Consider the following 23,322-nt stretch of genomic DNA (forward strand, 5'->3'; position numbering starts at 1 on the left):
AAGACTTCAAGTGGCCAAAGTTGGAGAGCCCTGGTTTAAACGGTGCCTAGGTCAGATACCTGCTTTGCCGCCGAGAAGAATGTTTCAAAATTTATTAAAAACTGCTAAAATTAACCAAGCTTTCGTTAATCCTCTACTAACGTCGTCAGAGTGTTAAAAATCCCCATTGAAGACAGTTGATTTTATATGAGGACTAACAAAAACTTATTTAATTTTAATAAATTTTAAAATTTTAATAAATTTTAAATTTTTCCGGAGAGAATAGTTTGGGATTTTTTTTTTAAGAAAATCAGTTCTGCTCCAAATCCAAGGAGAGAGAACGGGAGAAACCCAATTATTTCTCACATCCCTTCAAATGCGCAAATAAAAATATAACGGCTCAGTGCAAAAGGCATTTGGATCATTTCTGGCATCGGACCAGAATATATTCTGGCATCGGACCAGAATATCTCAGGGACCGCCTTCTGCTGCACGAATCCCAGCGACCGATTAGGTCCCACAGTCGGCCTTCTCCGGGTCCCGTCAACTAAACAATGTCGGTTGGCGGGCCCCAGGGGAAGAGCCTTCTCTGTGGTGGCCCCGACTCTCTGGAACCAGCTTCCCCCAGAGATCAGAACTGCCCCTACCCTCCTTGCCTTTCGTAAACTCCTCAAAACCCACCTTTGTCGTCAGGCATGGGGAAACTGAGATATCTCCCCCGGGCCTATATAATTTATGTATGGTATGTTTGTAGGTATGTCTGCTTAATAATGGGGTTTTCTTAACTACTTTAAATTTTTAAATTGTAAATTATTAGATTTGTGCTGAATTGTTTCATTATGTTGTGAGCCGCCCCGAGTCTACGGAAAGGGGCGGCATACAAATCTAATGAATAAATAAATAAAAATAAATAAATACATTCCTCCCCCCCCCCCAAAAAAAAGGTCGGGATTTGAGCTCCCGGAACCGTCAGTGGGTCTTGTGCCTACTGGGAGATGGAGCAGAATTGGGGCCACCCCGGGATTTGAATCAAGCCCTCAACCGTTCAAGATTGATTCCCGCTCTGTAGATTTTGGCTTTCCGGGGACAATTCATTGGATTCACAGCTTTAGGGAAGAGGAGAAGAAAAAAAAGGGGGGGGAGGTGGGCGATCAAGAGTTGCATTTTAATTATACATTGGTTCCAGTTCTGCCAAGAGTCCGTGCATACAGAATTCAGCAATATGCAAAAAAGAAAAACCCAAAACCCGCCATATTTCTGGCTTGTTGACCCAAATTAAGGAAGTATTCGGTCCGTGACGGCTCAGGAGACGGGAACAAATTTGGTTCCGGTGGGAACGGCCTGAAAACCTTTTCGTGTCCCGCTCCTTTCACCCAAATTTCCTATTTATTTTAATAAAAAAACTCTACTATACATTGCTGCGTTTGGGGAAGAGCCCGTAAGATTTGCAAATTTTTCCTCCCTACTGTGTCTCGGTACCGCTTCACTCGGCGGCACGGCCCGCGGTACTGTGCCACGGAATGCAACGGAGCGTGAGATCCCGGTCCTCATGGTGTGCTGTGTTTTTGCGTGCATGCGTGGCGAGAAAGGGGGCGAGAGAAAGAGGCAGGGAGAACACGGCATGGACATGCCGTTGTAGCAATGTTTGCTTGTCATTGCCGGACGGGTTTGTGTGTATTTCTCCGGTCTGCGTTGCATCGGTGGCTGCTCCGTAGTGGAGGGAAACGCCACACCGGTGAGTTGGGACGGAGTAGGGCAGCTGCTCCTACGCTGGTTTGGAAATTTGGCTGCTCGCTTCCCAACACGCCGCCTTGGGGACCAGCTCTTTCGGTGAGCTGATGCTTCGGCTACTGCTAAGCTAGCATCCAAAACAAACCAGCATTTCCTTCATCTGGGACTCTCTTGCGGCTTTACGGATAATTGACCCATTTCTGTCTCCAATAAACAAGGAGGCTGCTGATGAACGCAAAAAGGAGATGGTTTTCAACTACTTTTCTAGTAACGATCCTCATCCAAAGGTTATTCAAAAGCAGATGTCTTCAAACTTGGCGACTTTAAGACTGGAGTTGAAATCCACGAGTCTTAAAGTCGTCAAGTTTGAGGACCCCTGTTCAAAAGGGTTTTAAGACCCCTTTAGCCCTGGGGCATAATAGCGCCTGCATTTTTTCTCCGGGTCATCATCATGTACTACCCTGTTTCTCCCCCAAAATAAGACCTCCCTTGATAATAAGCCCCATTGGGCTTCTGAGCGCATGGCGATAAGGCCAAGCGCTTATTTCAGAGTTCCAAACAATATAAGCCCGGGTCTTATTTTCTGGGAAACATAGTATGTAAGCGAGCAGTTCTGGGCGCATCGGGTGTGTGTATGTGTGCGTATGGGACTTAGGGGTTTTCAGATCGTCCCCCAACCCTAGGAATCATCGTCCTCCCTTGAGCCAAGCAACCAAAGAGAAAGAAGAGAGAGGAACCACCAAAGAGGGCTGGCTGCTGTGGAGAGGATGTAGACGCCCCCCTGGCTCGGCTCTGCCGTTACCGTCCGTCTCTCGTCCGTATGGTGAGCAAAGTCAACAAAGAACGGGGGTTTTGGGGGGGCACGATACGGAGCATGTGCAAAACCTCGCTGCGTTAATCCCATGCTTTCCTAGATCTATTTAAAACCCCGTCGGACGCGGGGCGAAGGTGTCCGTCGCTGCGCGAGCCCACGTAGGGGGGTTAAAAATACTCTCCGGAAAATAGGATTATTCTTTTTCTTATTATTATTTTTAAAGGGAAAGAACGGGTAGAGTTCAACCGTGCAGGGCTTGCTCCGCCCCAAATTTTAATACCTTGCCTTGGAGAAAAATAACGCTACCACATCGAGAGGCGAGCGAAGGCCTGTTCTTAGAAGAAATAAATAGAGACCTTGAGTTCCTCGGCATCCCGGGCACGTTAAGACGGCGTCTTCTTGCAGCGTCCGAGGGCAGAGAACTGACAGGCATTGTCTACGCTCTTTCGGAGGGCAAAAAAAGTCAATGTTCCATAAAACCAGTGTGTTTTTTTCCCCCTCCGCCTTCTTCCTGGTTGACGCCAACCTTCGTGGGTGGAGAAGTTCTGTTGAAGGACATGCCGTGTAAGGTCTGAAACCGACGAAGGGGGCTGGGCGGATCGAAGACGAAGCGGGCCAACCGAGGCGCCGACGCCGAGAAGAAAGTCTGGATGTTCTCGAGAGCTTCGAGGCCTTCCTCTCCACCCTGGGGGCCTTTGAAAAACGGAAAAAACGGAGGTCCTTCTCCGAGGGCCAACCTGGGGTTTAAAAGAGGCAGTTCTGATGTCCATGCATCAAATACAGGTTCCGGGCTGGGCCGGAGGTTGTTGTTTCCTATTTCGTACCACGCCCGACTTGTCTTTGTAGGTGATGGGCATCTGTTGGGAAATGTCCACCAACGCGCTGGCAACTGCAAGGCCTGGGCAAAGAAGAAGACACAGACACACACACAGAGAGAAAGAGTTGTAGATCAGCTACACAAGGGATGTCGAACTCAAGGCCCATGGGCCGGTTCTGGTCCACGGGGTGCTTATATCTAGCCTGCAGGGGACGGCCTGGAGTCCTCGGAGAAGGGCGGCATACAAATCTAATAAATAATAAACTAATAATAAATACGTGGGTCGCCCAGAAAGGAAAGACTTGATGAACTCAATCTGTATAGTCTGGAGGACAGAAGGGAAAGAGGAGACATGATTGAAACATTTAAATACGTTAAAGGGGTAGATAAGGTCCAGGAGGGAAGTGTTTTTAACAGGAAAGTGAACACAAGAACAAGGAGACACAATCTGAAGTTAGTTGGGGGAAAGATCAGAAGCAATGTGAGAAAAGATTATTTTACTGAAAGAGTAGTAGATCTTTGGAACAAACTTCCAGCAGACGTGGTTGGTAAATCCACAGTAACTGAATTCAAACATGCCTGGGATAAACTTATATCCATCCTAAGATAAAATACAGGAAATAGTGTAAGGGCAGACTAGATGGACCAGGAAGTCTTTTTCTGCCGTCAATCTTCTAGGTTTCTATGTTTTTTCTCAGCCTACAGTAATGGCACACATGAGAAACTTTAGATATACATTATTTGAATTGTCAAGAGTGCGTGTGTAAATTCTGCGTTTCTTCAGACAGATAGCGTAGCTGCAGCAGTGTTTCGAAATGGCGTCTGTAAGTGATGTGCGCTACAAACAGCCTGTCATTGTTGAATTACGGCGGAGAAAAACTGTGGGGAACATTCACAAACGTTTGTGTGCAGTTTACGGAAAATCTGCAGTCGGCAGAAGTATGGTTAGTCGCTGGGCACAGAGGGGGAGGCCATTAGAAGTACAGAAATGGGTTCGGGACCAGAACAAGGAGTGGTACCGACAGGGCATCCACACCTTTGAGTCTCACTAGAGGAAGGCCATAGAACGAGACGGAGATTACGTGGAAAAATAGAGAGTGTAGAAGAAACATCTTTCTTTCTTGTGTGTAAGTTTCATTGTGTTCAATAAATAATTGTTGAACAAAAAAAATGTGGTGCATTACTTTCTGGGCGACCCTCGTAGTAAAGGACCTGCCTGTGTGGGCAGGGGTGGGTTTTGGTGAAGGGCTCCCCGTCGCCAGTGCTACCTGTGCAATCCGAGTCTACAAATCTAATAAATAAAAAAATAAAAAAATAAAAACTAAAATAAATAAAAATAAAAATAAAAATAAATAAATAAAATAAATAAAATAAATAAAATAAATAAAATAAATAAAATAAATAAAATAAATAAAATAAATAAAATAAATAAAATAAATAAAATTAAATAAAATTAAATAAAATTAAATAAAATGATAAGATAAGATAAGATAGATAAATAAATAAATAAATAAATAAATAAATAAATAAATAAATCGTGGTGACCAAAGTGCCCGTGTGCGCCAGCGCGGGACTCAGCTTCTGCATATGGGCAGGAAGCGAAATCTTGCGCCGGGAAGATCACGCGGGTGAGATTTTGCCAAATTCCAGCGGTTTCTTTGCTTCTGTGCATGCTGAAAATCGGCAAAATCTCACATCCTCATGTCCCCCCCTGGCGTCACTCCATGCCCCCCCCCAGGCGGCCCCACCCCACTATTTGAGAAACACTGCTTTAAATGCGGGATCACCAGCGAAGCCCCGAAGGGAAGCGAGAGACTCACCTGACTGCCCAGGTGGAGGGATCCCACCCAGGCTCCTCGGCAACCTGACGAATACGGAGAGAACCGCGGCTTTGTTGCCAAAACAGGGCTCCAGGGCGATGGGCTTGGGCACCGTCTGCAACGGGAAGAGAAGGATGAGAGATTGGCGAGGGGAGGAGGAGGAGGAAAGGAGGAAGAGCAATGGTTTTCTTAGTGCTCTCTAAGCTTGGTTGTTTTCTTGGAGACGTCTCATCACCCAAATATGTAATATCATCAGTGCTAAAAGGGAGACAGATTTACAGAGAAGAGAAGGAGGAGGGAACGAAGGAGGAGGACAAGAGAGAAGATGAGGAAGAGAGGGAGGATGAGTGGGAAAGGAGGAAGAGCAATGGTTTTCTTAGTGCTCTCTAAGCTGGGTTGTTTTCTTGGAGACGTCTCACCACCCAACTACGTAATATCATCAGTGCTAGAAGGGAGAGGGGCTTGGAGAGAAGGTGGAAAAAAGGAGGAAGGATACTTAAAAAGTTAATGGACTGTGAAGAGATGGACAGGCTGTCAAAACAATTAGAAGGGAAAGAAGATTCAGGATATTATAAGATATGGAGAAACTTTTATGATTGGCTTGAGGAAGGAAGAAAAAATACACAAATTTAAGGAAAAAAATACCAAAAAGAAAAGCAATAATATAATAATACAAATATTAATAATTAAGAAAAGAGGACAAAGAATTCTCTGATTGAAAACTTCAAATGAGATGGGAAAGTAATTTCCCTATTGTTTGCTATATGTTTTTTTCATTTTGTTATTTTGTTTTGATTGTCTGTTTGTATATTTGTATCTGTTTTGTTTGTCATTGTAATGTTTTTATTATGTATAAAAACTTTTAAAAAATTAAAAAAAGGGAAAGAGGAGGAAGAAAGGGCAAAAGGAGGAGGCAGGAAAAGGAAGGGAAGGGGAAAGGGAAAAGCGAGGGGAAGGGGTGGAAGGAAAAAAACGCATGAGAATTAGGGATGGAGGAAAAAATGGAGGGAAGGAAAAAGGGGAAAGGGAGGGGAAGGGAAGGGATGGAAGGAAGGAAGGAAGGGATGGAAGGAAGGAAGGAAAGAAAAAAGGGAAGGGAAGGAGAAAGTGAAAAGGGAGGGAAAGGGAGGGAAGGAAGGAGAATTGGGAAGGGAGGAAGGAAGGTGGAAGGAAAGAAGGAAGGAAGGAAGGGGAAAGTGAAAAGGGAGGGGAAGGGAGGGATGGAAGGAAGGAAGGAATGACTGAGAATTGGGAAGGGAGGAAGGAAAAAAATGGAAGGGAAAGGAGAGGAAGGAAAGGAGAAAGGAAAAGGGAAGAGAAGAGGGCTGAAAAGAAAGATTAGAGAAGGAAGAAAAAATAAAAGGAAGGGAAGGTAGACAGGGGAAGAAAAAGAGGAGTAGAGGAGAGGGAGAAAGAAAGAGAAAGAGAAAAAGAGAAAAGGCATCCACAGTTCCTTCCACCATGCAAAATCTAGAGGGCTTCTCCCCAACGTCCTTCTCCCATCGGCTGCTAACTGTGGGCGAAATTTGCCTAGGACACATTCTCAACCGAGATCCAAGCCAAGCGAGTTCTGGGTGGGAATTCCTCTTTTCCAAGAGCTGGTCAAGGACCAACCCTAAACCTTCCATCCCGAAGTCTACAACACCCCCAACAAAGACAATAAGGAACAGCCTAAAAAAAGGAACCCCCAAGAACCCCCAGCCACCCACATCAACGGGGAAAGCCACTTCTACATTCAACAGAAAATAAACCCACACTTCCTTCTACCACTGATGATGCTACCTAGCTGGGTCACGAAACGCCTGCAAGAAAGCAACGAAGCTCCGAGAACGCCAAGGACCCCATCCCAGATTTTAATTTTAAAGAGGTTTTTTTCCTTCTTCGTACAGAGAGCTTAGTTGTTGGTTATGACCTATAAAGCCCTGCATGGCATCGGACCAGAATACCTCCAGGACCACCTTCTGCCGCACGAATCCCAGCGACCGGTTAGGTCCCACAGAGTTGGCCTTCTCCGGCTCCCGTCGCCTAAACAATGTCGTTTGGTAGGACCCAGGAGAAGAGCCTTCTCTGTGGCGGCCCCGACCCTTTGGAACCAGCTCCCCCCGGAGATTAGAACTGCCCCCACCCTCCTTGCCTTTTGTAAAGCTCTTAAGACCCATCTCTGCCGTCAGGCATGGGGGAACTGAGACATCTCCCCCAGGCCTATACAGTTTATACACGGTATGTTTGTGTGTATGTTTGCTTTTAATAATGGGGGTTTTAGCGTTTTTTAAATTATTAGATTTGTTCTTACATTGTTCTTGTTATTGTTGTGAGCCGCCCCGAGTCTACGGAGAGGGGCGGCATACAAATCTAATTAATAATAATAATAATAATAATAATAATAATAATAATAATAATAATAGTCTGGTCTTTCCAGGATCTGAGCCAGCCAAAATCACCCATCGTTCACTGCCGGCCACTATTTGTGCAAAGTTTCCAAGGTGTTTTTAAAAAATAAAATAAAATTGCGCCAAACGGGACTTAACGTGAGACCCCGTGGCAAAAGAGGGGCGAAGAGAAACGCTAGGTGGTTGGGTTTTTTTTTTCTCCAGCAATATTTCATTCTGATAGATCAGCAGCTCCCTTTAATGGGGCATGTAATTAAATGGAGGGAAAACCATCTTAGGCTGCTGTGCTTCGGTATCTATTAAAAACGCCGGCACGCTTTTTGAGTGTATAAAGAACAAAACAATCGCGTTCGCCAAATCTCTAGGAACTGACGGAGAGGGAGAGATAAGAGGAGGAGCACCAAGGACCCCCAAAGCTGTCCCCTTCCTCCTCCTCTCTCCAAGCCCCTCTCCCTTCTAGCACTGATGATATTACGTAGTTGTGTGGTGAGAGGTCTCCAAGAAAACTACCAAGCTTAGAGAGCACCAAGAAAACATAGAAACATAGAAGTCTGACGGCAGAAAAAGACCTCCTGGTCCACCTAGTCTGCCCTTATACTCTTTCCTGTATTTTATCTTAGGATGGATCTATGTTTATCCCAGGCATGTTTAAATTCAGTTACTGTGGATTTATCTACCACGTCTGCTGGAAGTTTGTTCCAAGGATCTACTACTCTTTCAGTAAAATAATATTTTCTCATGTTGCTTTTGATCTTTCCCCCAACTAACTTCAGATTGTGTCCCCTTGCTTTTCCTCCTTTCCCACTCATCCTCCCTCTCTTCCTAATCTTCTCTCTTGTCATCCTCCTTCTCTCCCTCCTCCTTCTCTTCTCTGTAAATCTGTCTCCCTTTTAGCACTGATAATATTACATAGTTGGGTGATGAGACATCTCCAAGAAAACTACCAAGCTTAGAGAGCACTAACAAAACCATTCCTCTTCCTCCTTTCCTACTCCTACTCCTTCTCTTCCTCCTCTTCCCCCTCGTACTCCTCCTTCTCTCCCTCCTCCTTCTCCTCTCTGTTGAATCCACAGTCACTGAATGTAAACATGCCTGGGATAAACATAGATCCATCCTAAGATAAAATACAGGAAATAGTATAAGGGCAGACTAGATGGACCAGGAGGCCTTTTTCTGCCGTCAATCTTCTAGGTTTCTATTTATCCCTTTTCAAAAGTCAGGGAGGGATGAAAGCCAAGCCCCCACATCTCTCTCGCTGCTGCTGGGTTGGTGTGTTGCTTTAAAAAGAAAAAAAATCAGAAAGCAAATCCTAACTCTATGTCTTCGGATGCTCCTCAAAAGTAATTCGTTAAAGGGAAAAGGTTTATCTCCTTCGCAGGGCTGCCGGGCTGTAAAATACACTGGACTTTTAACAGAGCTAATCTCTTTGGCTTTTCCTCAACTCCCAGCACAATTTTCGACTCTCGGTGTTCAGAAATGCAACGTTATTTCTTGCTAAGCCTTGCAAAGTCAGCAGGGCGGAAGAAGCGCACGGAAGGAGACGCCACAGCAGCCGAGCTCACAATGGATCTCTCGGCGTTTCCGTTGCTAACCGAAATGGTTGTTAAGTGATTTTCTGATACACACACATATACACACAGGGTTATTTGTAGCTTTCACTACTACAAATGGAGTCGAGGGGTCTTTCTTTGCTAAATGCCCAAGCTGGGAGAAGCCTGACGGTTTCAGATGTTAAAATCCCTTGACCTTAGGGCCCCAAAGGAGACGGGTTTCTGGCAGAGCTAAATAGTAACAACAGAATGGCAGAGTTGGAAGGGACCTTGGAGGTCTTCTAGTCCAACCCCCCTGCTCAGGCAGGAAACCCTACACTACTCCAGATTGGTTGTCCAATCTTTTCTTGAAATCCTCCAACAAAGACCCCCCCCCCAAATACCAAAAATAGAGTCCCTAGGGAGTTGGGTGGCATGCAAATCCAAAGAAAGAAAGAAAGAAAGAAAGAAAGAGAGAGAGAGAGAGAGAGAGAAGGAGGGAGGGGAGAGAGAAAGGAAGGAAGGGAGGAAGGAAAGAGAGGGAGCGAAAGAAAAAGAGAGGGTGGGAGGGAGAGGGAGAGAAAGAAAGAAGGAAGGAATGAAGGAAGGGGAGAGAGAGAGAGAGAAAGAAAGGAAGGAAAGAAGAAAGAAAGAAAGAAGGAAGGGAGAGAGAAAGAAAGGAAGGAAGGAAAGAAGAAAGAAAGAAGGAAGGAAGGAACTAGAAGGAAGGAAGGAGTGAGAGAGAGAAAGAAAGGAAGGAAGGAAAGAAGAAAGAAAGAAGGAAAGAAGGAAGGAAGGGGAGAGAGAGAGAAAGGAAGGAAGGAAAGAAGAAAGAAAGAAAGAAAGAAAGAAGGAAGGAAGGGGAGAGAGAGAGAAAGGAAGGAAGGAAAGAAGGAAAGAAGGAAAGAAAGAAAGAAAGAAAGAAAGAGAGAGAGAGAAAGAAAGAAAGAAAGAAAGAAAGAAAGAAAAGACTGTGGAAAAGACTTCATGTCTCTCTCTCTCTCTCTCTCCGGATTCCAGCTGACAGTCAACAGAAGGGAACTCACCAAGGCCGCAAGTGAAGAAGGCTTCAAAACCATCACTAACAAGAGCAGATGGACACTGCACTGTCCAGGCTGTCACCGGGTTGGGGGGGGGATATTTTAGCCTGTCCATCAGTTTTGCACTTGGGGAGAAACAAGCGACCAAGGCTCGGCCTTCATGAATCCATTCATAAATGGGAGACACCTGGGGCTTTTCTTCTTATTTTTTGGGGGGTAGAATTAGGGGGGGGACATGAGAGCAGCCTTCCAGTATTTGAGGGGCTGGCAGGAAGGAGAGGGGAGGGGGGGTTAATTTATCCTCCAAAGCCCCTGAAGGCAGGACAAGAAGCCACGGGTGGAAACTGATCGAGCAGAGAAGAAAATCTGGAATGAAAGAGGAATTTCCTGACAGTGAAGACAGTTAAGCAGTGGAACAGCTTGCCACCAGAAACCGTCACAGGAGATCTTCAAGAAGAGATTGGACAGTTGCTTGCCTGGAATGGTATAGGTTCTTCTGCTTGAGCAGGGGGCTGGACTAGAAGACCTTCAAGATCCCTCCCAGCTCTCTATTCTATTCTATTCTATTCTATTCTATTCTATTCTATTTCATTTCTATTCTATTTCTATTCTATTCCATTCCACTCCATTCTAATTCTATTCTGTTCTGCTCTATTCTATTCTTCTATTCTACTCTTCCATTCCCCTCCACTCCTCCACATTACTCTACATTTCCATTCCACTCCACTCACTCCACTCACTCTACTCTACTCTTAAATTCCATTCCATTCCATTCCACTTCAGTCCACTTCCTCTACTCTACTCTACTTTCATTCCACTCCAGCTCCCTCTACTCTACTCTTTACTCCCTCTACTCTACTCTCTCTTCCATTCCACTCCACTCACGGTACTCCACTCTACTCTACTCTACTCTTACATTCCATTCCATTCCATTCCACTTCAGTCCACTTCCTCTACTCTACTCTACTTTCATTCCACTCCAGCTCCCTCTACTCTACTCTTTACTCCCTCTACTCTACTCTCTCTTCCATTCCACTCCACTCACGGTACTCCACTCTACTCTACTCTTACATTCCATTCCACTCCCCTTCAGTCCAGTCCACTCCCTCTACTCTACTCTTCCATTCCATTCTACTCCACTCTCTCTACTCTACTCTACTCTTCCATTCCACTCCAGTCCAGTCCACCTACTCTGCTCTACTCTTCCACTCTCTTTGAAGACGTTTCTCTTCTCACCTAAGAAGCTCCTTCATCTCTAAGTCGGGAGCCCATTTTCGCTGGCAGAGGTGCTGCAGGCCGGTCCCTTGCTGTATTCAGGGGGCCCCCCATGGGCCAGATCTAAGTGCACCACAGGCCGGATCTGGGCCCCAGGGCCTTGAGTTTGACACCCTGTTTCAAAGAGTCGTTGAGGCCCCCTGGAGGTTTCTCTGTGTCCTCAGGGTGACCTGAGTATTGGAAAAGGGTGCGAAGCCTCCTTGGGACCTGCTGAAAGAACTGGGTTGTAGGCTGGAGACAGAGGATGTCGTATCCCTCCCCCATTTGCACACCTATTAGCAATTAATGGTTAGGCCTTCTCCGGGGCCCGTCGACTAAACAATGTTGTTTGGCGGGCCCCAGGGGAAGAGCCTTCTCTGTGGCGGCCCCAGCCCTCTGGAACCATCTCCCCCCGGAGATTAGAACTGCCCCCACGCTCTCTGTCTTTCGTAAACTACTCAGGCATGGGGGAGCTGAGATATTCCTTCCCCCTAGGCCATTACAAGTTATGCATGGTATGTTTGTGTGTATGTTTGGTTTTATAATAGGGGGTTTTAGTTGTTTTTTATTATTGGATTGTACATGTTGTGTTTATTATTGTTGTTAGCCGCCCCGAGTCTGCGGAGAGGGGCGGCATACAAATCCAATTAATAATAATAATAATAATAATAATAATAATAATAATAATAATAATAATAATAATAATAATTTTTATTATTATTATTATTATTATTATTATTATTATTATTATTATTATTATTATTATTATAAGTCGAGGACCGCCTGGTTGCACAGGCCGACAACATCCGTTCTTTCTTCCTACCTGGAGCTAAATTGCAGATGAAAAATACGTTGTGCGAGGCGCAACAGCCTTTGGTAGCTACACCAGAGAGATCTAAGGGGATCACTCCCCACCACAGAACATGTCAGGAATGCAAAAACTACGCCACAGTGGCACAGCGGCACGTCGCTTAGGTTGTAACGTGTCTGAGTTGATTACCTGTACGGGGAATACGAGGCCCTTAAAGGAAGCCGAGGAAAGAACGGGGAAAAAGCATGCTCCCTCCCACATTGGGGTATACTAGGTGACTCGACAGAAAAACAGGTATATGGATGGAAAGATAGATAGATAGATAGATAGGTAGGTAGGTAGGTAGGTAGGTAGGCAGGCAGGCAGGCAGACAAATAAATAGGTAGGTAGGTAGATGTTGGTAGATAGGTAGAAAGATAAATAGATAGAGAGATAGACAGACAGACAGACAGACACTGTAGGTAGGTAGGTAGATAGGTAGGTAGATAGAAAGGTAGGTAGGTAGGTAGATAGATAGAAAGGTAGGTAGGTAGATAGGTAGAAAGATAGATAGATAGAAAGGTAGGTAGGTAGATAGGTAGAAAGATAGATAGATAGATAGATAGATAGATAGATAGATAGATAGATAGATAGATAGATAGATACTGTAGATACTGTAGATAGATAGATAGATAGATAGATAGATAGATAGATAGATAGATAGATAGATAGATAGATAGATAGATAGATAGATACTGTAGATAGATAGATAGATAGATAGATAGATAGATAGATAGATAGATAGATAGATAGATAGATAGATAGATAGATAGATAGATAGATAGATACCGTAGATAGATAGATAGATAGATAGATAGATAGATAGATAGATAGATAGATAGATAGATAGATAGATAGATAGACAGACAGACAGAAGATTGATGACAGATAGACAAACAGATAGACAAATACAAAGAAAAACAGATAAATAGATAGACAGATAGATAGAAAGATAGATAGATATAGAGATAGAGATATACAGACACACACACAGTTTTTCCCCACTTCCCAAACCCACGTGCCGATTCCCTGTGGTCGTGTCAGTTTGGCTTCCATCAAAAGAGGCCACAAACACACAGGGAAGAGGATGCATTTCAAAGCAGGTAGAGCAAACCAAATCCCTGGCCCGTTTAATATGCAGAACAATGGCGGGCTGCTTCCATATTAATTATGAACATATGCCTGGCATTTCACATCTCTCCCCCCTGTTCCCCCTCCCGGTCCAGGAATATGGGGAAGGGGTGTGTGTGAACGGGAGGAAGGGGTGAACGGTGGCAGCTTGTCAAGGGAATCCCCAGAAGGGAGGCAGGAGGAGGTGGATAGCCAGCATGTCGGACTAGCCAAGCGGGAGGGCAAGGGAACGGGATAGGAAGAGAGCAAGGAAGGAAAAATAAGGAAAGAGGGGAAGGAAGAAGGAATTAGAAAGGATAGGGGAGGGGAGGGGAAAACAGAAGAGAAGATTAAGAGAAGGTTAACAAGCAGGAAGAGGGAGACTGTGATCCTCCTGTATAGAGCGCTGGTGACACCACATTTGGAATCCTGTGTCCAGTTCTGGAGACCTCACCTACAAAAAGATATTGACAAAACTGAACGGGTCCAAAGACGGGCTACAAGAATGGTGGAAGGTCTTAAGCATAAAACGTACCAGGAAAGACTTCATGAACTCAATCTGTAGAGTCTGGAGGACAGAAGGAAAAGGGGGGACATGATCGAAACATTTCAATAGGTTAAAGGGTTAAATAAGGTCCAGGAGGGAAGTGTTTTTAATAGGAAAGTGAACCCAAGAACAAGGGGACACAATCTGAGGTTAGTTGGGGGAAAGATCAGAAGCAACGTGAGAAAATATTATTTCACTGAAAGAGTAGTAGAGGCTTGGAACAAACTTCCCAGGAGACGTGGTCGGTAAATCCACAGTAACTGAATTTAAACATGCCTGGGATAAACATAGATCCATCCTAAGATAAAATGCAGGAAATAGTATCAGGGAAGACTAGATGGACCAGGAGGTCTTTTTCTGCCGTCAGACTTCTATGTTTCTATGTTAAGAACAAAGAGGAAAAATTAAGAGAAGAGACAATTAAGAGGGGAGGGGGGGAAGAGCAGGGGAGAGAAAATTAAGAGGAGAGGGGGAAGGGAGGAGAGATGATGGGATGGGAGAAGGGAAGGGAGGGAGAGGAAGGAAGGTAGGTAGGAAGGAAAGATGGTAGCAAGGAAGGAAGGAAGGAAGGAAGGAAGGAAGGAGGGGGGGAGGAAGGAAGGAAGGAAGGAAGGAAGGAAGGAAGGAAGGAAGGAAGGAAGGAAGGAAGGAAGGAAGGAAGGAAGGAAGGAAGGAAGGAAGGAAGGAAGGAAGGAAGGAAGAAAGAAAGAAAGGTAGATTATGAGAGTGGGGTGCTGCCTCCTGTCACTCTCATGTCAGACCGCCCCGCCTGGCCCTCGGAGGTCAAATACAGCCCTTTTGCAGCCCTCAACGAAATGGAGTTGGAGGAGCCTATAGAAGCTATAGAAACCCCAACTGTCCCCAACTGAGGCTTCGCCGGGATCTGAGGAGGAAGAAGAGGAGATAAGGGAATCCGATCCAGAATGTACGGGTAAGAAGGATGCGGGGGAGGCAGGAGCAGTTACCGAGGCTCAGAAGGAGGAAGTGAGCACAGCTGTGCATAGTCTGCACTCCCAGAGAGTATATAAAGGGAAGGAGTTGGAAGGTGCTCTTTGCAAAAAGCCTCCGGGAGAGCCCGTGAAGAGTGTTTTTGGCTGAAAAGCCTTGCTACAGAACTGGACATTCATAGGGTCAATAATATTGCAAGTAGACTTTGGCTCGAGAAGCAACTGTGTGGGGCTTTCTCTTATCACGCCTGGATTTTGGCAGTTGAAAGACATTGTTTTGGTTCGCATTGGTGCAGTTCAACAAACGGCTTCGTAAATAGATTCTTGTCCATTTTGAAACCTTTGTGTTTGAGTTTTAATTTGGGCCCAATTATTGGACGGCTGCCATGCGAGACAGAACAATCAGTATTGGGTTCTCACCAGTATGGAGGAGGACGCTGCACTGGTAGTAAAATTGGAGTTGCATGCACAGCTTTGGGTCTCCGGTGTGCGCGCATGAGGTTTTGTTTTTCGCATGGACAGAAAGCAAAATCTCATGACCCTTTGGAACCAACTCCCCCCAGATATCAGAGTTGCCCCCACCCTCCTTGCCTTTCCTAAGCTCCTTGAAACCCACCTCTGTCGTCAGGCATGGGGGAATTGGGACTTTCCCTCCCCCTAGGCTTATAAAATGTATGCATGGTATGCTTGTATGTATGAGTGGTTTCTAAATTGGGGTTTTAAATTAACTTAAATATTAGATTTGTTTACATTGTATTATTATTGCTGTGAGCCGCCCCGAGTCTGCGGAGAGGGGCGGCATACAAATCTGATTAATAAATATATAATTAATAAATAAATGAGGGGACGCAATCGGGAGAGAGAGAGATTTTGGCGGCTTTTTGCGTCTGCGCAGGCAGAAAATAATACTGTTTTATTCCCCCGTGATTAAATCCCCTCATTATTAAATTGCACTTAATTATTCAATTAAAGGGTCCTTAATTACAAGGTATCTTCTTGAGGAGAAAGAAAAAACAGAAAAGAAAAATTGGAATTTTCTTTTTCTTTTTAAAATAATAATAATTCAACAGCATCCCTCGCAAGGGACCACCTTCTGCCGCACGAATCCCAGCGGCCAGTTAGGTCCCACAGAGTGGGTCTTCTCCGGGTCCCGTCAACTAAACAATGCCACTTGGCAGAACCCAGGGGAAGAGCCTTCTCTGTGGCGGCCCCGGCCCTCTGGAACCAACTCCCCCCCAGAGTTTAGAATTGCCCCCACCCTCCTTGCCTTTCGTAAGCTACTTAAAACTCACCTCTGTCGTCAGGCATGGGGGAATTAAGACTTCTCCTCCCCCTAGGCTGTTACAACTGTATGCATGGTATGTTTGTATGTATGTTTGGTTTTATATATTAAGGGGTTTTAATTTGCTTTTAGTATGGGATTTTATTGTATATTGTTCATGATTGTTGTTAGCTGCCCCGAGTTTTCGGAGAGGGGCGGCATATAAATCCAATAAACCTGAAACTTGAAGATTGCAAATGAGCAGCCTCCCGGAGGAAGGAACACGGATGAAAATAAAGGCGTGACAGATTCGACACCCGGATGCCAAAATTTCGGTTTGCGGACGAAAAGTTCGATTCCAGGCTTGGCATCCGGGCACAAAGTCCCAGCAACGTCGCCCTCTATAAAAGATGAAGGATGGGAATGGCCCTTGGAGGGGGGGAAGGTTTTGGGGGGTACGTCCTCACCTTAATGCTGCCTCCGATGAGATCAGGGGGTGCTTCGTCCGTTTCCAAGGCGACGTTGATGGAAGCAAAGGGGCGGCTGGCCATTTGTTGCATCTCTCGGAGCAATTGCTGGGGAAGGAAAAAAGAAAAAGCCAGGATGTGAATGGAAATATTTTAGATTTTGAAATTGGCATCTAAAAGCTGTGTTTCTGAACCTTGGCTGCTTTAAGTCCGGTGGACTTCAACTCCCAGAATTCCCCAGCCAGCTACAGGGAATCCTGGCTGCTTTGACTTCAATTCCCAGAATTCCCCAGCCAGTTGCAACGAATCTTGGCTGCTTTGACTTCAACTCCCAGAATTCCCCAGCCAGCTGCAGTGAATCTTGGCTGCTTTGACTTCAACTCCCAGAATTCCCCAGCCAGCTGCAGTGAATCTTGGCTGCTTTGACTTCAACTCCCAGAATTCCCCAGCCAGCTGCAGTGAATCTTGGCTGCTTTGACTTCAACTCCCAGAATTCCCCAGCCAGCTGCAGTGAATCTTGGCTGCTTTGACTTCAACTCCCAGAATTCCCCAGCCAGCTGCAATAATTCACAGTGAAATACTGCAGCTGGCTGGGGAATTCTGGGAGTTGAAGTCCACCTGGCTTAAAGCAGCCAAGGTTGAAACAGACAACTTCAGATGCTGGTGAGTCACTGCATTGGTGTGAAAAACAAGGCATGTCCCTTTTTTAAAGTAACGCTGTAAGTTCAAACAGTCACTAAATAAATTGTTATAAGTCAAGGGCCATCTGCTTAAACCAGGATGGCTGGCTAGGGGAATTCTGGGAGTTGAAGTCTACTTGGCTTAATGCAGCGACGGTTGAGATACCCAGATCTAAAAGAGAATTTAAATTCTCTTTAAAGAAGTCCTTCTGAAATAGAAACGTAGAAACGTAGAAACGTAGAAACATAAAAGATTGATGGCAGAAAAAGACCTCCTGGTCCATCTGGTCTGCCCTTATACTATTTCCTGTACTTTATCTTAGGATGGATCTATGTTTATCCCAGGCATGTTTAAATTCAGTGACTGTGGGTTGACCAACTACGTCTGCTGGAAATTTGTTCCAAGCATCTACTACTCTTTCAATAAAATAATATTTTCTCACGTTGCTTTTGATCTTTCCCCCAACTAACCTCAGATTGTGCCCCCTTGTTCTTGTGTTCACTTTCCTATTAAAAACACTTCCCTCCTGGACCTTATTTAACCCTTTAATATATTTAAATGTTTTGATCCTGTCCCCCCTTTTCCTTCTGTCCTCCAGACTATACAGATTGAGTTCATTGAGTCTTTCCTGATACGTTTTATGCTTAAGACCTTCCACCATTCTTGTAGCCCGTCTTTGGACCCATTCAATTTTATCCATATCTTCTTGTAGGTGAGGTCTCCAGAACTGAACACAGTATTCCAAATATATAAATGCAAATATATAAAATATATATATATAAAAGAGAAGAGTTCTGTTCCCAGCAGCTGTGCAGTGAGTTATAGGATGACAAGCCTTCAGATTTGCTTTATTATTAGTAGGCGTCTGTTTAAAGTTTTTTCTTCAACAAGTCATTTTTAAATCTCCTCTTTCTGAGTTAGTTATAAACCCTTTTATTTATCTATTAGCCAAGAAAGCAAAAGTGGGGGAGGAAAGGCGAAAAAAGAACGGGGGGGGGGGGGAGAGGTTTTAGAAGTTGCAAATATAGCACAAAAAAAGAAAGAATTAGAATCGTAAATCTGATACCCTCAAGTCAATAAAACAATTCGAAAAAATGTGACAAAATCTCTCTTTTTTTGGAGGGGTGGATTTATTTATTTATCTATCTATCTCTATCTATCTATCTCTATCTATCTATCTATCTATCTCTATCTATCTATCTTTATCTATCTCTATCTATCTATCTATCTCTATCTATCTATCTCTATCTATCTCTATCTATCATCTATCTATCTATCTATCTATCTATCTATCTATCTCTATCTCTATCTATCTATGTATCTCTATCTATCTATCTATCTATCTATCTCTATCTATCCATCCATCCATCCATCCATCCATCCATCCATCTATCTCTATCTATCTATCTATCTATCTATATCTATCTATCTATCTCTATCTATCTATCTATCTCTATCTATCTATCTATCTATCTATCTCTATCTATCTATCTATCTATCTCTATCTATCTATCTATCTATCTCTATCTATCCATCCATCCATCCATCCATCCATCCATCCATCCATCCATCCATCTCTATCTATCTATCTATCTATCTATCTATCTATCTATCTATCTATCTATCTATATCTATCTATCTCTATCTATCTATCTATCTATCTATCTATCTATCTATCTATCTATCTATCTATCTATCTATCTATCTATCTATCTATCTATCTGATTTGTATGCTGCCCCTCTCCGTAGACTCAGGGCGGCTAACAGTGGTAAAAACAACATGCGACAATCCAATACTAAAGCAGCTAAAAACCTTTATTTTAAAACCAATCATACATACAAACAAACATACCATACATGAAATTGTAAAGCCCAAGGGAGCAAGAATATCTCAATTCCCCCATGCCTGACAACAGAGGTGGGTTTTAAGAAGCTTACGAAAGGCAAGGAGGGTGGGGGCTATTCTAATCTCTGGGGGGAGTTGGTTCCAGAGGGCCGGGGCCACCACAGAGAAGGCTCTTCCCCTGGGTCCTGCCAAACGACATTGTTTAGACAACGGGACCCGGAGAAGGAAATTCCAGAAGGCAGAAACTCAACAGGGGAAGCATCTTCACCCCCTCCACCAGCTGAAGGAAAGCAGAAACAAGCAATGGATCTTATCGAAAGGGACGGATTCTTATCCTGGACCAATTCATAGAATGACAGAATCATAGGGTTGGAAATGGACCTCCAGGGTCATCGAGTCCAACGCCTCATTCAATGCAGGATTCACTAAACCACCCCAGAAAGATGACCGTCCAGTCTCTGTTTGAAGACCTCCAGTGAAGGCGAGCCCACCACCTCCTGTGGCAAACTGTTCCACCGGTTTATCCCCCTTACTGTTAGAAAGTTCTTTCTGGTATCTCATCTAAATAGAAACCTAGAAGACTGACGGCAGAAAAAGACCTCCTGATCCATCTAGTCTGCCCTTATACTATTTTCCTGTATTTTATCTTACAATGGATCTATGTTTATCCTAGGCATGTTTAAATTCAGTGACTGTAGATTTACCAACCACGTCTGCTGGAAGTTTGTTCCAAGGATCTACTACTCTTTCAGTCAAATAATATTTTCTCACATTGCTTTTGATCTTTCCCCCAACTAACTTCAGATTGTGTCCCCTTGTTCTTGTGTTCACTTTCCTATTAAAAACACTTCCCTCCTGGACCTTATTTAACCCTTTAACATATTTAAATGTTTTGATCATGTCCCCCCTTTTCCTTCTGTCCTCCAGACTCTACATGCTGAGTTCATGAAGTCTTTCCTGATACGTTTTATGCTTAAGACCTTCCACCATTCGTGTAGCCCGTCTTAACGGCGTTTCTGGATGGCAGCAACTTTCAAGTTGTGTAGACTTCAAGTCCCAGAATCCCCCCCCCCCCAGTCGGTCATGCCCCCTCCCGGGGGAATCCTGGGAGTTGTAGTCTACGCGTCTTCAATTTACTCAGATCCAGAAACTGCTCTTAAAAAAAAAACATGAAACCCATTACTGATTTATCACCTAACGCGCGGCCTCTACGCTGCGTGAGAAAAATCTGCTAAAAGAGATAAAAAGACACAAGCTGGGAACATCGATGCTTCTTTTCCATCTTGAAACATTAGAAATATATATAAAACCCTCGAGAGACTTTCTTTCTTCCTCCTTATTCTTCCCCGATATCTGTTTTCTTTGTAGCTTAAGTTTTCAAGCTTTACAGCTAAATTGGAGCTTCTGTGGACGGTTGAAGGGAGCCCCGGGTTCAAACCCCAGTAAGGGTAGGGCTAGCTGATGACAGCAGAATAGCTTGAAGTAGATCTATGCTAGTCTCCCTTTCTATTATCAGCAAAAATATGTTACGCACACACATCCCCAGAGAGAGAGAGAGAGAGAGAATAGAATATAGAATGGAATGGAATAGAATAGAATAGAAAAGAATAGAATAGAATAAAATAGAATAGAATATGTAAGGGAATGGAATGGAATGGAATAGAACAGAGAACAGAGAATAGAATAGAGAACAGAACAGAACAGATTGGAACAGAGTAGAATAGAATAGAATAGAACTGAACAAGACTAGACTCTCAGTTAAATAGATCTATCCTAGTCTCCCTTAATTTTCAAATTCAGCCAAAACATGTGACATATATCTATCTACCGGTATATATATATGTCACATGTTTTTTTGCTGAATTTGAAAATTAAGGGAGACTAGGATAGATCTATTTCGGCCTTATTTTGGCCTCATCAGCTAGCCATACCCTCACTGGGACTTGAACCTGCCACCTTTGCCTTGTAAGGCAGAGAATTAACCTCTAGGCTACAGCATCCAATCCCTTCAGCTCTGCACCAGGGAAGGGTTACATATTTTTGTGTCGAATCACCCTGGTGTATTGAAGGAACATCACAGCTCCTTATTTGCCTCTCCGCCCAACCCAGGGCCATTTCCAAGGCAGTTAATTTTATTGATAGCCGACAATTCTATCTGTATGTGTCACATGGGGGATTTTTTTTTTGTTTTTTTGCTGAATTTGAAAATTAAGGGAGAATAGGATAGATCTATTTCAGCCTTATTTTGGCTTCATCAGCTAGCCATACCCACTGGGACTTGTACTTGCAACCTTTGCCTTGTAAGGCAGAGAATTATCCTCTAGGCTACAGTATCCAGTCCCTTCAGCTCTGCACCAGGGAAGGGTTACATATTTTTGTGTTGAATCACCCTGGTGCACTGAAGGAACATCACAGCTCCTTATTTGCCCCTCGGCCCAACCCAGGGCCATTTCAAGGCAGTTAATTTATTCATAGCCGACAACGATATTCTGTATGTATCATTTCAGCAAAAATTATGTGATACATATATAAAATTAACTGTATTTACAGCAGCACGAAGCTTATAACTTCAGCCTGATGATGGTGAATGTGATTTCACCGAAACGTCGCATAGACACTCAAAATATTACACGGGGCAAAACCCGAACTCAGAACAATCTACATACATATACCCGTGAAAATCTACGAAAACACATATATATATGTGATTTGCAGATTTGACAGATTTGCCTCACACTTGTCCATTTTTTCTTTTTAAATGTTTATGTTTTGTATTTAAATAAAATTTATTTTATTTTTTTTTAAAGAAGAAGTTTTGTCCGCGGGATCCTCAATCCCCCTTCCACCAAGAAATCAGCCCTTTCAAGGAGCTGACTCGGGAGCGATGTTGTCCCACCTATGCGCCGAGTGTCTCTTTTAACCTCCTACTTTAAAAGATGCTTGGCAGATTGCAAACTGAAAAGGAAGCCCCCCACCCCCCAAAAAAAGCAGATTGCTGGGTTGCCGCTCAGTAATTGTGCCCTTCAGCTACCATAAAACGCTTTGTCTAATGGCTGTGAAAAAAGGAAAGAGAGAGAGAGAGAGAAGGAGGGAGGAGAGAGAGAATGCGCGCCAGAGCAAGCTGTCTTGATAAATATGCCTGAAATAAGAATCTAGCAGAACTCATTAACTCTGCGAGGAGTCGAACATTCGCACAATCAAAGCATCCCCCCGTGGAGGTCCCTTGGACGCGTCTGCGCAGCTTCTTCACCCTCCAAATTATAAAACAATACAAGCCTGACACACGCCGTGCTTTGAAGCCGGCTGAGTCATGCGCAAGGATCCATTCATAAGACCCGGGCATGATGTGGGTCCCGACTACGACCGAGGAGGCGTCAAAATAAGGGTGGGAGGAAAAACTCCAAAGTTAGCCAAAAAGTGAAGAGTTGAGAGAAGTTGGCAGACATATCGCGCTCGGTTGGAAAAATAAAATTAAGCTTTTGTTTATTGGTTTTTGTGGGTTCGCACACAAATACCCCCCCTCCCCCCGCACCAATTATTTCTTAAATGCAGTTTGCGGTACCGATAAAGGAGAATATTTGCAGCACAGGGTTGAAATGAGGGGTCCTTGAAATGAGGGTCAGCTTGGGGGCTTTCTGGCAGATGTTTCATAACCCCACTAGGGAATATCATCAGGGCTAGAAGGGAGTGGGGTTTGCAGAGAGGAGGAGGAGGAGGAAAGAAAGAGAAGAAGAGGAACAAAGAGGAGGAGGAGGAGGAGGAGGAAAGAAGAGGAGGAGGAAAAAAGAGGAGGAGGAGGAGGATTGAAGGGTCCTTGGTGCTCTCTGAGATTGGTTGTTCTCTTGTGGACATTTCATCAACCGACTAGGGAACATCATCAGTGCTGGAAGAGAGTGGGGTTTGCAGAGAGGAGGAGGAGGAAAGAAGAAGAGGAAGAAAGAAGAGGAGGAGGAGGAAAGAAGAAGAGGAAGTGGAGGTGGAGGAGGAGGAAAGGAGAAGAGGAGGAAGAAAGAAGAGGAAGTGGAGGTGGAGGAGGAGGAAAGAAGAGGAGGAGGAAGAGGAGGAGGAAAGAAGAGGAGGAAGAAAGAAGAGGAGGAGGAAAGAAGAGGAGGAAGAAAGAAGAGGAGGAGGAAAGAAGAGGAGGAGGAGGAGGAAAGAAGAGGAAAAGGATGAAGAGGAGGAGGAAAGAAGAGGAGGAGGTGTGTTTTCTGAGCTTTGCTGCTTTCCTTCAGACGTTTT

The 23,322-nt window shown here is 44.3% G+C and overlaps 1 protein-coding gene across 1 annotated transcript in view; it reads right to left on the minus strand.

Moving 5' to 3' along the window:
* Window positions 1-2,723: 2,723 nt before the first annotated feature.
* ATRN (attractin) overlaps window positions 2,724-23,322 on the minus strand; it is a 144,296-nt gene continuing 123,697 nt past the window's right edge. Inside the window, 3 exon segments of the mRNA XM_070756719.1 lie at window positions 2,724-3,422; window positions 5,162-5,276; window positions 16,557-16,664. Coding sequence (XP_070612820.1) covers window positions 3,298-3,422; window positions 5,162-5,276; window positions 16,557-16,664 — 348 coding nt within the window. The 3' untranslated portion in view covers window positions 2,724-3,297.

Source organism: Erythrolamprus reginae, chromosome 7 (assembly GCF_031021105.1).
Source record: "Erythrolamprus reginae isolate rEryReg1 chromosome 7, rEryReg1.hap1, whole genome shotgun sequence".
NCBI lineage: Eukaryota > Metazoa > Chordata > Lepidosauria > Squamata > Dipsadidae > Erythrolamprus > Erythrolamprus reginae.